At 48.5% G+C, this 13,529-nt stretch overlaps 1 protein-coding gene across 3 annotated transcripts in view; it reads left to right on the top strand.

The window, feature by feature from the left end:
- The window catches only part of slc9a7 (solute carrier family 9 member 7), a 173,967-nt gene that overhangs the window by 130,898 nt on the left and 29,540 nt on the right, over positions 1-13,529 (top strand). For all 3 annotated transcript variants that reach the window (XM_055941220.1, XM_055941219.1, XM_055941218.1), the window contains exon 12: positions 12,445-12,508. In XM_055941220.1, coding sequence (XP_055797195.1) covers positions 12,445-12,508 — 64 coding nt within the window. The remainder of the gene's footprint in view (positions 1-12,444; positions 12,509-13,529) is intronic.

Here is a 13,529-nt window from a genome sequence, read left to right as displayed (position 1 = left end):
GTCTAGGAACAGTGGGTTAACTGCCTTGTTCAAGGGCAGAACGACAGATCTTTACCTTGTCAGCTCGGGGATTCCATCTAGCAACCTTTTGGTTACTGGCCCAAAGCTCTAACCAGTAGGCTACCTGCTGTAATACGCTCTGTTAACTGGTGGGGGTCCCTACACGAGTCAAAGTACACCTCCCAGTCTGTGACGTCAAAGCTCCTCCCTACTCTCCTCTGTCCATACCTGAATGGATTCCTCTACAGTTTTTTTGTGTTTCTCCTGCTGCCTGTATCTCGGTAGGAGATGGATAACATTATGGTCTGATTTCCCAGACTGCCTTGTATGAGTCCTCTACGTTGCCATAACACTGATCCAGGATGTGAGTTGAGCGAGTCGGACAGGTGATGTACTGTTGCGGAGAGGGAGAGAGTATTAAAATCTCCAAGCACAAATCCTGGCTGGTCAGTTGATCGTGAGCGGTCTGTAATCCTGTCAGCACCTTCCTTATTGTTAGGTCCAGGCACATGGACCAGAATAATGATACTCTGTCCCAACTCGCGTGGTAGATAGATTGGCCTGAATGATACAAGGAGAACTTCATAGTATCTGGTGCACACTTGTTCAATCACATTACACGGCGTGGCCCAAGTATTATCTGCAAAGATGCATGATCCCCCCCCCCCCCTCACCCCCCCTCGCCCCCCCATCGCCCCCCCCCCCCTCGCCCCCCCCCTCGGCCCCCCCCTCGGCCCCCCCCTCGGCCCCTCCCTCAGTGTCCTCTCAGTGTCCTCTCAGTGTCCTCTCAGTGTCCTCTCAGTGTCCTCCTCAGTGTCCTCCTCAGTGTCGTCCTCAGTGTCGTCCTCAGTGTCCTCCTCAGTGTCCTCTCAGTGTCCTCTCAGTGTCCTCCTCAGTGTCCTCCTCAGTGTCCTCTCAGTGTCCTCTCAGTGTCCTCTCAGTGTCCTCCTCAGTGTCCTCTCAGTGTCCTCCTCGGTGTCCTCCTCGGTGTCCTCCTCAGTGTCCTCCTCAGTGTCCTCTTCAGTGTCCTCTTCAGTGTCCTCTCAGTGTCCTCTCAGTGTCCTCCTCGGTGTCCTCCTCGGTGTCCTCCTGGGTGTCCTCTCGGTGTCCTCTCAGTGTCCTCTCAGTGTCCTCTCAGTGTCCTCTCAGTGTCCTCTCAGTGTCCTCTCAGTGTCCTCTCAGTGTCCTCTCAGTGTCCTCCTTAGTGTCCTCCTTAGTGTCCTCTCCAGTGTCCTCCTCAGTGTCCTCCTCAGTGTCCTCCTCTGTGTCCTCCTCTGTGTCCTCCTCAGTGTCCTCCTCAGTGTCCTCCTCAGTGTCCTCCTCAGGTTCCTCTCAGTGTCCTCCTCAGTGTCCTCTCAGTGTCCTCTTCAGTGTCCTCTTCAGTGTCCTCTCAGTGTCCTCTCAGTGTCCTCTCAGTGTCCTCCTTAGTGTCCTCCTTAGTGTCCTCTCCAGTGTCCTCTCCAGTGTCCTCTCCAGTGTCCTCCTCAGTGTCCTCCTCAGTGTCCTCCTCAGTGTCCTCCTCAGTGTCCTCCTCAGTGTCCTCTCAGTGTCCTCCTCAGTGTCCTCCTCATTGTCCTCCTCAGTGTCCTCCTCAGTGTCCTCCTCAGTGTCCTCCTCAGTGTCCTCTCAGTGTCCTCCTCAGTGTCCTCCTCAGTGTCCTCCTCAGTGTCCTCCTCAGTGTCCTCCTCAGTGTCCTCTCAGTGTCCTCCTCAGTGTCCTCCTCAGCCCCAGTTGCTGTGTCTGTCTCCTTGCCAGGACAGGATCAGGGCATGTGCCCAGAACACAAACTGCTATGTATCTGAGATGGACGCCAATTAATGCTTTAATGCTTTACTAAACTGAGTGATTATACAGATTATAGCTCTCTGTCTATAATCCTTTCATCATCACAGTAGGCCCTCTAGTCTGTCTCTCTATATTACTGTTACACATCAGCTAACTGAGCATAATATCCACTAACACCAGTCAGTCTACCCCACTGAGCATAATATCCACTAACACCAGTCAGTCCACCCCACTGAGCATAATATCCACTAACACCAGTCAGTCTACCCCACTGAGCATAATATCCACTAACACCAGTCAGTCCACCCCACTGAGCATAATATCCACTAACACCAGTCAGTCTACCCCACTGAGCATAATATCCACTAACACCAGTCAGTCAGTCTACCCCACTGAGCATAATATCCACTAACACCAGTCAGTCAGTCTACCCCACTGAGCATAATATCCACTAACACCAGTCAGTCTACCCCACTGAGCATAATATCCACTAACACCAGTCAGTCTACCCCACTGAGCATAATATCCACTAACACCAGTCAGTCTACCCCACTGAGCATAATATCCACTAACACCAGTCAGTCTACCCCACTGAGCATAATATCCACTAACACCAGTCAGTCTACCCCACTGAGCATAATATCCACTAACACCAGTCAGTCCACCCCACTGAGCATAATATCCACTAACACCAGTCAGTCCACCCCACTGAGCATAATATCCACTAACACCAGTCAGTCTACCCCACTGAGCATAATATCCACTAACACCAGTCAGTCAGTCTACCCCACTGAGCATAATATCCACTAACACCAGTCAGTCAGTCTACCCCACTGAGCATAATATCCACTAACACCAGTCAGTCAGTCCACCCCACTGAGCATAATATCCACTAACACCAGTCAGTCTACCCCACTGAGCATAATATCCACTAACACCAGTCAGTCAGTCCACCCCACTGAGCATAATATCCACTAACACCAGTCAGTCTACCCCACTGAGCATAATATCCACTAACACCAGTCAGTCAGTCTACCCCACTGAGCATAATATCCACTAACACCAGTCAGTCAGTCTACCCCACTGAGCATAATATCCACTAACACCAGTCAGTCAGTCTACCCCACTGAGCATAATATCCACTAACACCAGTCAGTCTACCCCACTGAGCATAATATCCACTAACACCAGTCAGTCTACCCCACTGAGCATAATATCCACTAACACCAGTCAGTCTACCCCACTGAGCATAATATCCACTAACACCAGTCAGTCAGTCTACCCCACTGAGCATAATATCCACTAACACCAGTCAGTCAGTCTACCCCACTGAGCATAATATCCACTAACACCAGTCAGTCAGTCTACCCCACTGAGCATAATATCCACTAACACCAGTCAGTCTACCCCACTGAGCATAATATCCACTAACACCAGTCAGTCTACCCCACTGAGCATAATATCCACTAACACCAGTCAGTCTACCCCACTGAGCATAATATCCACTAACACCAGTCAGTCAGTCTACCCCACTGAGCATAATATCCACTAACACCAGTCAGTCAGTCTACCCCACTGAGCATAATATCCACTAACACCAGTCAGTCCACCCCACTGAGCATAATATCCACTAACACCAGTCAGTCTACCCCACTGAGCATAATATCCACTAACACCAGTCAGTCAGTCTACCCCACTGAGCATAATATCCACTAACACCAGTCAGTCTACCCCACTGAGCATAATATCCACTAACACCAGTCAGTCAGTCCACCCCACTGAGCATAATATCCACTAACACCAGTCAGTCTACCCCACTGAGCATAATATCCACTAACACCAGTCAGTCAGTCCACCCCACTGAGCATAATATCCACTAACACCAGTCAGTCTACCCCACTGAGCATAATATCCACTAACACCAGTCAGTCTACCCCACTGAGCATAATATCCACTAACACCAGTCAGTCTACCCCACTGAGCATAATATCCACTAACACCAGTCAGTCTACCCCACTGAGCATAATATCCACTAACACCAGTCAGTCTACCCCACTGAGCATAATATCCACTAACACCAGTCAGTCAGTCTACCCCACTGAGCATAATATCCACTAACACCAGCCAGTCAGTCTACCCCACTGAGCATAATATCCACTAACACCAGCCAGTCAGTATACCCCACTGAGCATAATATCCACTAACACCAGCCAGTCAGTCTACCCCACTGAGCATAATATCCACTAACACCAGCCAGTCAGTCTACCCCACTGAGCATAATATCCACTAACACCAGTCAGTCTACCCCACTGAGCATAATATCCACTAACACCAGTCAGTCTACCCCACTGAGCATAATATCCACTAACACCAGTCAGTCTACCCCACTGAGCATAATATCCACTAACACCAGTCAGTCTACCCCACTGAGCATAATATCCACTAACACCAGTCAGTCAGTCTACCCCACTGAGCATAATATCCACTAACACCAGTCAGTCAGTCTACCCCACTGAGCATAATATCCACTAACACCAGTCAGTCTACCTCACTGAGCATAATATCCACTAACACCAGTCAGTCTACCCCACTGAGCATAATATCCACTAACACCAGTCAGTCTACCCCACTGAGCATAATATCCACTAACACCAGTCAGTCTACCCCACTGAGCATAATATCCACTAACACCAGTCAGTCAGTCTACCCCACTGAGCATAATATCCACTAACACCAGCCAGTCAGTCTACCCCACTGAGCATAATATCCACTAACACCAGCCAGTCAGTATACCCCACTGAGCATAATATCCACTAACACCAGCCAGTCAGTCTACCCCACTGAGCATAATATCCACTAACACCAGTCAGTCTACCCCACTGAGCATAATATCCACTAACACCAGTCAGTCTACCCCACTGAGCATAATATCCACTAACACCAGTCAGTCTACCCCACTGAGCATAATATCCACTAACACCAGTCAGTCTACCCCACTGAGCATAATATCCACTAACACCAGTCAGTCTACCCCACTGAGCATAATATCCACTAACACCAGTCAGTCAGTCTACCCCACTGAGCATAATATCCACTAACACCAGTCAGTCAGTCTACCCCACTGAGCATAATATCCACTAACACCAGTCAGTCTACCTCACTGAGCATAATATCCACTAACACCAGTCAGTCAGTCAGTCTACCCCACTGAGCATAATATCCACTAACACCAGTCAGTCTACCCCACTGAGCATAATATCCACTAACACCAGTCAGTCTACCCCACTGAGCATAATATCCACTAACACCAGTCAGTCTACCCCACTGAGCATAATATCCACTAACACCAGTCAGTCAGTCTACCCCACTGAGCATAATATCCACTAACACCAGTCAGTCTACCCCACTGAGCATAATATCCACTAACACCAGTCAGTCTACCCCACTGAGCATAATATCCACTAACACCAGTCAGTCAGTCAGTCTACCCCACTGAGCATAATATCCACTAACACCAGTCAGTCAGTCTACCCCACTGAGCATAATATCCACTAACACCAGTCAGTCTACCCCACTGAGTATAATATCCACTAACACCAGTCAGTCTACCCCACTGAGCATAATATCCACTAACACCAGTCAGTCTACCCCACTGAGCATAATATCCACTAACACCAGCCAGTCAGTCTACCCCACTGAGCATAATATCCACTAACACCAGTCAGTCCACCCCACTGAGCATAATATCCACTAACACCAGTCAGTCAGTCCACCCCACTGAGCATAATATCCACTAACACCAGTCAGTCAGTCCACCCCACTGAGCATAATATCCACTAACACCAGTCAGTCTCCCCCACTGAGCATAATATCCACTAACACCAGTCAGTCTACCTCACTGAGCATAATATTCACTAACACCAGTCAGTCAGTATACCCCACTGAGCATAATATCCACTAACACCAGTCAGTCAGTCCACCCCACTGAGCATAATATCCACTAACACCAGTCAGTCAGTCCACCCCACTGAGCATAATATCAGGGTTTATATGGGATGTGACGGGGTTTATATGGGATGTGACGGGGTTTATATGGGATGTGACGGGGTTTATATGGGATGTGACGGGGTTTATATGGGATGTGACGGGGTTTATATGGGATGTGACGGGGTTTATATGGGATGTGACGGGGTTTAAATGGGATGTGACGGGGTTTAAATGGGATGTGACGGGGTTTATATGGGATGTGACGGGGTTTATATGGGATGTGACGGGGTTTATATGGGATGTGACGGGGTTTATATGGGATGTGACGGGGTTTATATGGGATGTGACGGGGTTTATATGGGATGTGACGGGGTTTATATGGGATGTGACGGGGTTTATATGGGATGTGACGGGGTTTATATGGGATGTGACGGGGTTTATATGGGATGTGACGGGGTTTGTACGGGATGTGACGGGGTTTGTACGGGATGTGACGGGGTTTGTACGGGATGTGACGGGGTTTGTACGGGATGTGACGGGGTTTGTACGGGATGTGACGGGGTTTGTACGGGATGTGACGGGGTTTGTACGGGATGTGACGGGGTTTGTACGGGATGTGACGGGGTTTATACGGGATGTGACGGGGTTTATACGGGACGTGACGGGGTTTATACGGGACGTGACGGGGTTTATACGGGACGTGACGGGGTTTATACGGGACGTGACGGGGTTTATACGGGACGTGACGGGGTTTATACGGGACGTGACGGGGTTTATACGGGACGTGACGGGGTTTATATGGGACGTGACGGGGTTTAAATGGGATGTGACGGGGTTTATATGGGATGTGACGGGGTTTATATGGGATGTGACGGGGTTTATATGGGATGTGACGGGGTTTATATGGGATGTGACGGGGTTTATATGGGATGTGACGGGGTTTATATGGGATGTGACGGGGTTTGTATGGGATGTGACGGGGTTTGTATGGGATGTGACGGGGTTTATATGGGACGTGACGGGGTTTATATGGGACGTGACGGGGTTTATATGGGACGTGACGGGTTTATATGGGACGTGACGGGGTTTATATGGGACGTGACGGGGTTTATATGGGACGTGACGGGGTTTATATGGGACGTGACGGGGTTTATTTGGGATGTGACGGGGTTTATATGGGATGTGATAGTGTTTATATGGGATGTGACGGGGTTTATATGGGATGTGATAGTGTTTATATGGGATGTGACGGGGTTTATATGGGATGTGACGGGGTTTTAATGGGATGTGACGGGGTTTAAATGGGATGTGACGGGGTTTGTATGGGATGTGACAGGGTTTGTATGGGATGTGATAGTGTTTATATGGGATGTGATATGGTTTGTATGGGATGTGATGTGACAGGGTTTATATGGGATGTGATAGTGTTTGTATGGGATGTGATAGGGTTTATATGGGATGTGACAGGGTTTGTATGGGATGTGATATGGTTTATATGGGATGTGTTTGTGTTTGTATGGGATGTGACGGGGTTTATATGGGATGTGACGGGGTTTATATGGGATGTGACGGGGTTTGTACGGGACGTGACGGGGTTTGTACGGGACGTGACGGGGTTTAAATGGGATGTGACGGGGTTTGTACGGGACGTGACGGGGTTTATATGGGACGTGACGGGGTTTATATGGGATGTGACGGGGTTTATACGGGATGTGACGGGGTTTATACGGGATGTGATAGTGTTTATATGGGATGTGATAGTGTTTATATGGGATGTGATATGGTTTAAATGGGATGTGATATGGTTTAAATGGGATGTGATAGGCTGGTTGTTGTTGTGTGTTGACTGGTTGAACTAAACCACTCGTGGCTTCATGCCTTGCTATTTAATCCCAATCTCCATCTGGTTCCCTATTCAATATGCGATCTGATATGTCATAGCTCTTCTGCAGGGACCCAATCAATCTGATTAAACTATATCCTGTTATTGTTTCAGCACAGCAGCCAGTTGGTCAGATTATCCCACAATTTTAGAGACATGGCATCAACCACTGAAATGGATGACAGGGTTGTTACCAAAACTGTGTCCGAAATTGCACGCTATTCCCTATATTGTGCCCTATGGTGGCACGCTATTCCCTATATATTGCACTGTGGTGGCACCCTATTCCCTATATTGTGCACTATGGTGGCACCCTATTCCCTATATATTGCACTATGGTGGCACCCTATTCACTATATAGTGCCCTATGGTGGCACCCTATTCCCCATATAGTGCCCTATGGTGGCACCCTATTCCCTATATAGTGTCCTACATATAGTGCACTACTATAAAATAGGGTAGCATTTGGGACTGACTCTCAGTGAACCTCAACATGCACAGCATGGGTATAGGAGGATGTTTTATTAGAGTTAGGGCAGTTAGCTGGAGTGGAAACTCTGATGTAGCAGCCAAAAGACTAGCTCTATCATACTGATTCCCCTGTACTGGACTGGATTCTGCTGGACTGATTCCTACTGGACTGATTCCTACTGGACTGATTCCTACTGGACTGATTCCTACTGGACTGGACCTTACTGGACCCTACTGGACTGAGTCCTACTGGACTGATTCCTACTGGACTGGACTGATTCCTACTGGACTGATTCCTACTGGACTGATTCCTACTGGACTGATTCCTACTGGACTGGACTCTACTGGACTGATTCCTACTGGACTGATTCCTACTGGACTGATTCCCACTGGACTGGACCCTACTGGACTGATTCCTACTGGACTGAATCCCACTGGACTGGACACTACTGGACTGGACCCTACTGGACTGATTCCTACTGGACTGATTCCCACTGGACTGGACACTACTGGACTGATTCCTACTGGACTGGACCCTACTGGACTGATTCCCACTGGACTGGACACTACTGGACTGGACCCTACTGGACTGATTCCTACTGGACTGGACTCTACTGGATTGATTCCCACTGGACTGATTCCCACTGGACTGGACCCTACTGGACTGGACCCTACCGGACTGATTCCCACTGGACTGGACCCTACTGGACAGGACCCTGCTGGACTGATTCCCACTGGACTGGACTCTACTGAACTATACTCTACTATACTCTCTGGCTCCGGTACCGCTTGCCGTGCGGTAGCAGAGAAAACAGTCAATAACTGGGTGACTGGAGTCTCTGACAATTTTATGGGCTTTCCTCCGACAGGCAGGGTAAAGTGACGAGGCATCAGGATAGATAATAATAAGGTATTTGAGGTAGATATGTACATGAAGGCAGGGTAAAGTGACTAGGCATCAGGATAGATAATAATAAGGTATTTGAGGTAGATATGTACATGAAGGCAGGGTAAAGTGACTAGACATCAGGATAGATAATAATAAGGTATTTGAGGTAGATATGTACATGAAGGCAGGGTAAAGTGACTAGACATCAGGATAGATAATAATAAGGTATTTGAGGTAGATATGTACATGAAGGCAGGGTAAAGTGACCAGGCATCAGTATAGATAATAATAAGGTATTTGAGGTAGATATGTACATGAAGGCAGGGTAAAGTGACTAGACATCAGGATAGATAATAATAAGGTATTTGAGGTAGATATGTACATGAAGGCAGGGTAAAGTGACTACACATCAGGATAGATAATAATGAGGTAGATAATGTTTTGACTCTTTTCAGCCCATTGGCCAATTCCTGTTTCTGTTCTTCTAATCTATGTGCCCTTCGGATATTCCTAGTTTTTTATTTGTCGCCTCATTCTTGTCCACTTCCTGCTCCATTTTACCTCACAGATCTCTATTTTTCTCTTTTTCTAGTTTTATCCGCTGCTGATAAAATGCTGTGGTTAGGATGTCTGCATCAGGATGTCTGCATCAGGATGTCTGCATCAGGATGTCTGCATTAGGATGTCTGCATTAGGATGTCTGCATCAGGAGGCCTGCATCAGGAGGCCTGCATCAGGAGGCCTGCATTAGGAGGCCTGTATTAGAAGGCCTGCATTAGAAGGCCTGCATTAGGAGGCCTGCATTAGGAGGCCTGCATTAGGAGGCCTGCATCAGGAGGCCTGCATTAGGAGGCCTGCATTAGGAGGCCTGCATTAGGAGGCCTGCATTAGGAGGCCTGCATTAGGAGGCCTGCATTAGGAGGCCTGCATTAGGAGGCCTGCATTAGGAGGCCTGCATTAGGGAGGCCTGCATTAGGGAGGCCTGCATTAGGGAGGCCTGCATTAGGGAGGCCTGCATCAGGAGGCCTGCATCAGGAGGCCTGCATTAGGAGGCCTGCATTAGGGAGGCCTCCATTAGGGAGGCCTGCATTAGGGAGGCCTGCATTAGGGAGGCCTGCATTAGGGAGGCCTGCATCAGGAGGCCTGCATCAGGAGGCCTGCATTAGGAGGCCTGCATTAGGAGGCCTGCATCAGGAGGCCTGCATTAGGAGGCCTGCATCAGGAGGCCTGCATCAGGAGGCCTGCATTAGGAGGCCTGCATTAGGAGGCCTGCATTAGGAGGCCTGCATTAGGGAGGCCTGCATTAGGAGGCCTGCATCAGGAGGCCTGCATCAGGAGGCCTGCATTAGGAGGCCTGCATCAGGAGGCCTGCATTAGGAGGCCTGCATTAGGGAGGCCTGCATTAGGGAGGCCTGCATTAGGGAGGCCTGCATTAGGGAGGCCTGCATTAGGGAGGCCTGCATTAGGGAGGCCTGCATTAGGGAGGCCTGCATTAGGGAGGCCTGCATTAGGAGGCCTGCATTAGGGAGGCCTGCATTAGGGAGGCCTGCATTAGGGAGGCCTGCATTAGGGAGGCCTGCATCAGGAGGCCTGCATATTGTGGTGTGGACTGTTCTCTGATCTCAGTGTTCCACACTCTCTTGACTGGTTTTAAACTTTCCATCTACCACAATATGTGGACCAATTTTGTCCAACTTGGCAAATTTCCCCCACCATTTATTTGGTTCTTGGCACTGATCGTATGCGTCTTGTTAGTGCCTCTAAGGCTGTGGTAACATTTTCCCTTTCTACCCCTCCCTCTCTGAGAGAGTCCTGGCCTCTACCTTTCTACCCCTCCCTCTCTGAGAGAGTCCTGGCCTCTACCTTTCTACCCCTCCCTCTCTGAGAGAGTCCTGGCCTCTACCTTTCTACCCCTCCCTCTCTGAGAGAGTCCTGGCCTCTAGCAGCCATCTCAGTTCTCATTCACTCGGCATCACGACGTTAAGTAGTAACAGTTTAGGCTATTAATAATTTGGTCACTTCTTCGTACACTTTTGGTGACGAATTACACTGTCGTGTTTATCACTTCACCTAATCTGTTCCAATAGGGCTTGGGCTTTTATATGAGGTTTATATAAGGGTTATAGAATTTTACAGCCGAAAGACCTGGTTGCTTTATCTCTCTGTGTGTGTGTGTGTGTGTGTGTGTGTGTGTGTGTGTGTGTGTGTGTGTGTGTGTGTGTGTGTGTGTGTGTGTGTGTGTGTGTGTGTGTGTGTGTGTGTGTGTTGTTTTTAGCTGGGTCATTGTGGTTAACTGTTCACATGAGGCTTTGGCAGAGCTTCTGATTGACATAATGCCAGTATGTGTACTTCAGTGGATTCACTGTGGGCTAAAGGTAAGATACTGTTATATCAGGCCTTTAACCTGTCCTGACCTCTCTACAGGGTCAGAGTGGATATCTTTAACCTGTCCTGACCTCTCTACAGGGTCAGAGTGGATATCTTTAACCTGTCCTGACCTCTCTACAGGGTCAGAGTGGATATCTTTAACCTGTCCTGACCTCTCTACAGGGTCAGAGTGGATATCTTTAACCTGTCCTGACCTCTCTACAGGGTCAGAGTGGATATCTTTAACCTGTCCTGACCTCTCTACAGGGTCAGAGTGGATATCTTTAACCTGTCGTGACCTCTCTACAGGGTCAGAGTGGATATCTTTAACCTGTCCTGACCTCTCTACAGGGTCAGAGTGGATATCTTTAACCTGTCCTGACCTCTCTACAGGGTCAGAGTGGATATCTTTAACCTGTCCTGACCTCTCTACAGGGTCAGAGTGGATATCTTTAACCTGTCCTGACCTCTCTACGGGGTCAGAGTGGATATCTTTAACCTGTCCTGACCTCTCTACAGGGTCAGAGTGGATATCTTTAACCTGTCCTGGTCTCTCTACGGGGTCAGAGTGGATATCTTTAACCTGTCCTGACCTCTCTACAGGGTCAGAGTGGATATCTTTAACCTGTCCTGACCTCTCTACAGGGTCAGAGTGGATATCTTTAACCTGTCCTGACCTCTCTACAGGGTCAGAGTGGATATCTTTAACCTGTCCTGACCTCTCTACGGGGTCAGAGTGGATATCTTTAACCTGTCCTGACCTCTCTACAGGGTCAGAGTGGATATCTTTAACCTGTCCTGGTCTCTCTACAGGGTCAGAGTGGATATCTTTAACCTGTCCTGACCTCTCTACAGGGTCAGAGTGGATATCTTTAACCTGTCCTGGCCTCTACGGGGTCAGAGTGGATATCTTTAACCTGTCCTGACCTCTCTACAGGGTCAGAGTGGATATCTTTAACCTGTCCTGACCTCTCTACAGGGTCAGAGTGGATATCTTTAACCTGTCCTGACCTCTCTACAGGGTCAGAGTGGATATCTTTAACCTGTCCTGACCTCTCTACAGGGTCAGAGTGGACCCAGATCAAGACCTGCAACAATGTGGAGATAACTTCCTGCTCTTTCAAGGGGTGAGTGCATCTGTCCTCAATGGAACCCTATTCCCTATTTAGTGCACTACTTTAGACCAGGGCCCATCTGTTTCTCTCTGTGTGTCCCGTTGCCCCCTCTACTGACTAAAGTAGTCTAGATCAGGGGTTCAAAACCTTTTCAATCGGGAGGGGGGTTCATGACGCCATCTGTTCATGACGCCATCTGTTCATGACGCCATCTGTTCATGACGCCATCTGTTCATGACGCCATCTGTTCATGACGCCATCTGTTCATGACGCCATCTGTTCACACAGTTTTAAAACGTATTTCCTGTAATTCTACACATTGTGTCATTGTAATGCAAAGAATCATTTGCAGTTTTAAAGCACATTTTCTTGGAATTCTATAAATGTTTGCCGTGTCTAATGTGTATCCATGTGATATTTGAGTGACAAGAAAAATGCAACAGTATCTATGTGCTAGAAAACCAAACTGATCTGTAGGCGGGTTGATCTGGACATTTCTGACAAGTTATAAATATCTCTCTCTGAGGAACTGGTGACGCGTCATCTTGTGTTTTCTGCTATTACAACTCTCAAGAGGAAGTTTACAGCCGGACTTCCCCGCAGTTTGGGAACCACTGGGCTAGTCTCTACCCTGTCCTCCACTGGAGAGAGATATAAACTGTTCTGGAATCAGGGGAAAGAGACTCCTCTACCCTGTCCTCCACTGGAGAGAGATATAAACTGTTCTGGCATCAGGGGGAAAGAGACTCCTCTACCCTGTGCTCCACTGGAGAGAGATATAAACTGTTCTGGCATCAGGGGGAAAGAGACTCCTCTTCTACTGGCTGTCGGATGTTGTGGTTGGTTCAGGGTTCATGGCCTCTCAGGGTAAGACTGAAACAGTCTATGTTGTTTCCTGTGTGGCTTGGCTCTTTGAACAACGCTGGAGCGCCTCAGACTCTAAAACACTCACTACAACACTGATCGTGGACTACAGGAGAAGGAGGGTCGAACAGGCCCCCATAACGGATCTTAAATGGGGGCCAAGTTCCTT

The sequence above is a fragment of the Salvelinus fontinalis genome, chromosome 12, assembly GCF_029448725.1.
Source record: "Salvelinus fontinalis isolate EN_2023a chromosome 12, ASM2944872v1, whole genome shotgun sequence".
NCBI lineage: Eukaryota > Metazoa > Chordata > Actinopteri > Salmoniformes > Salmonidae > Salvelinus > Salvelinus fontinalis.
This window is presented reverse-complemented; position numbering and strand designations above follow the sequence as displayed.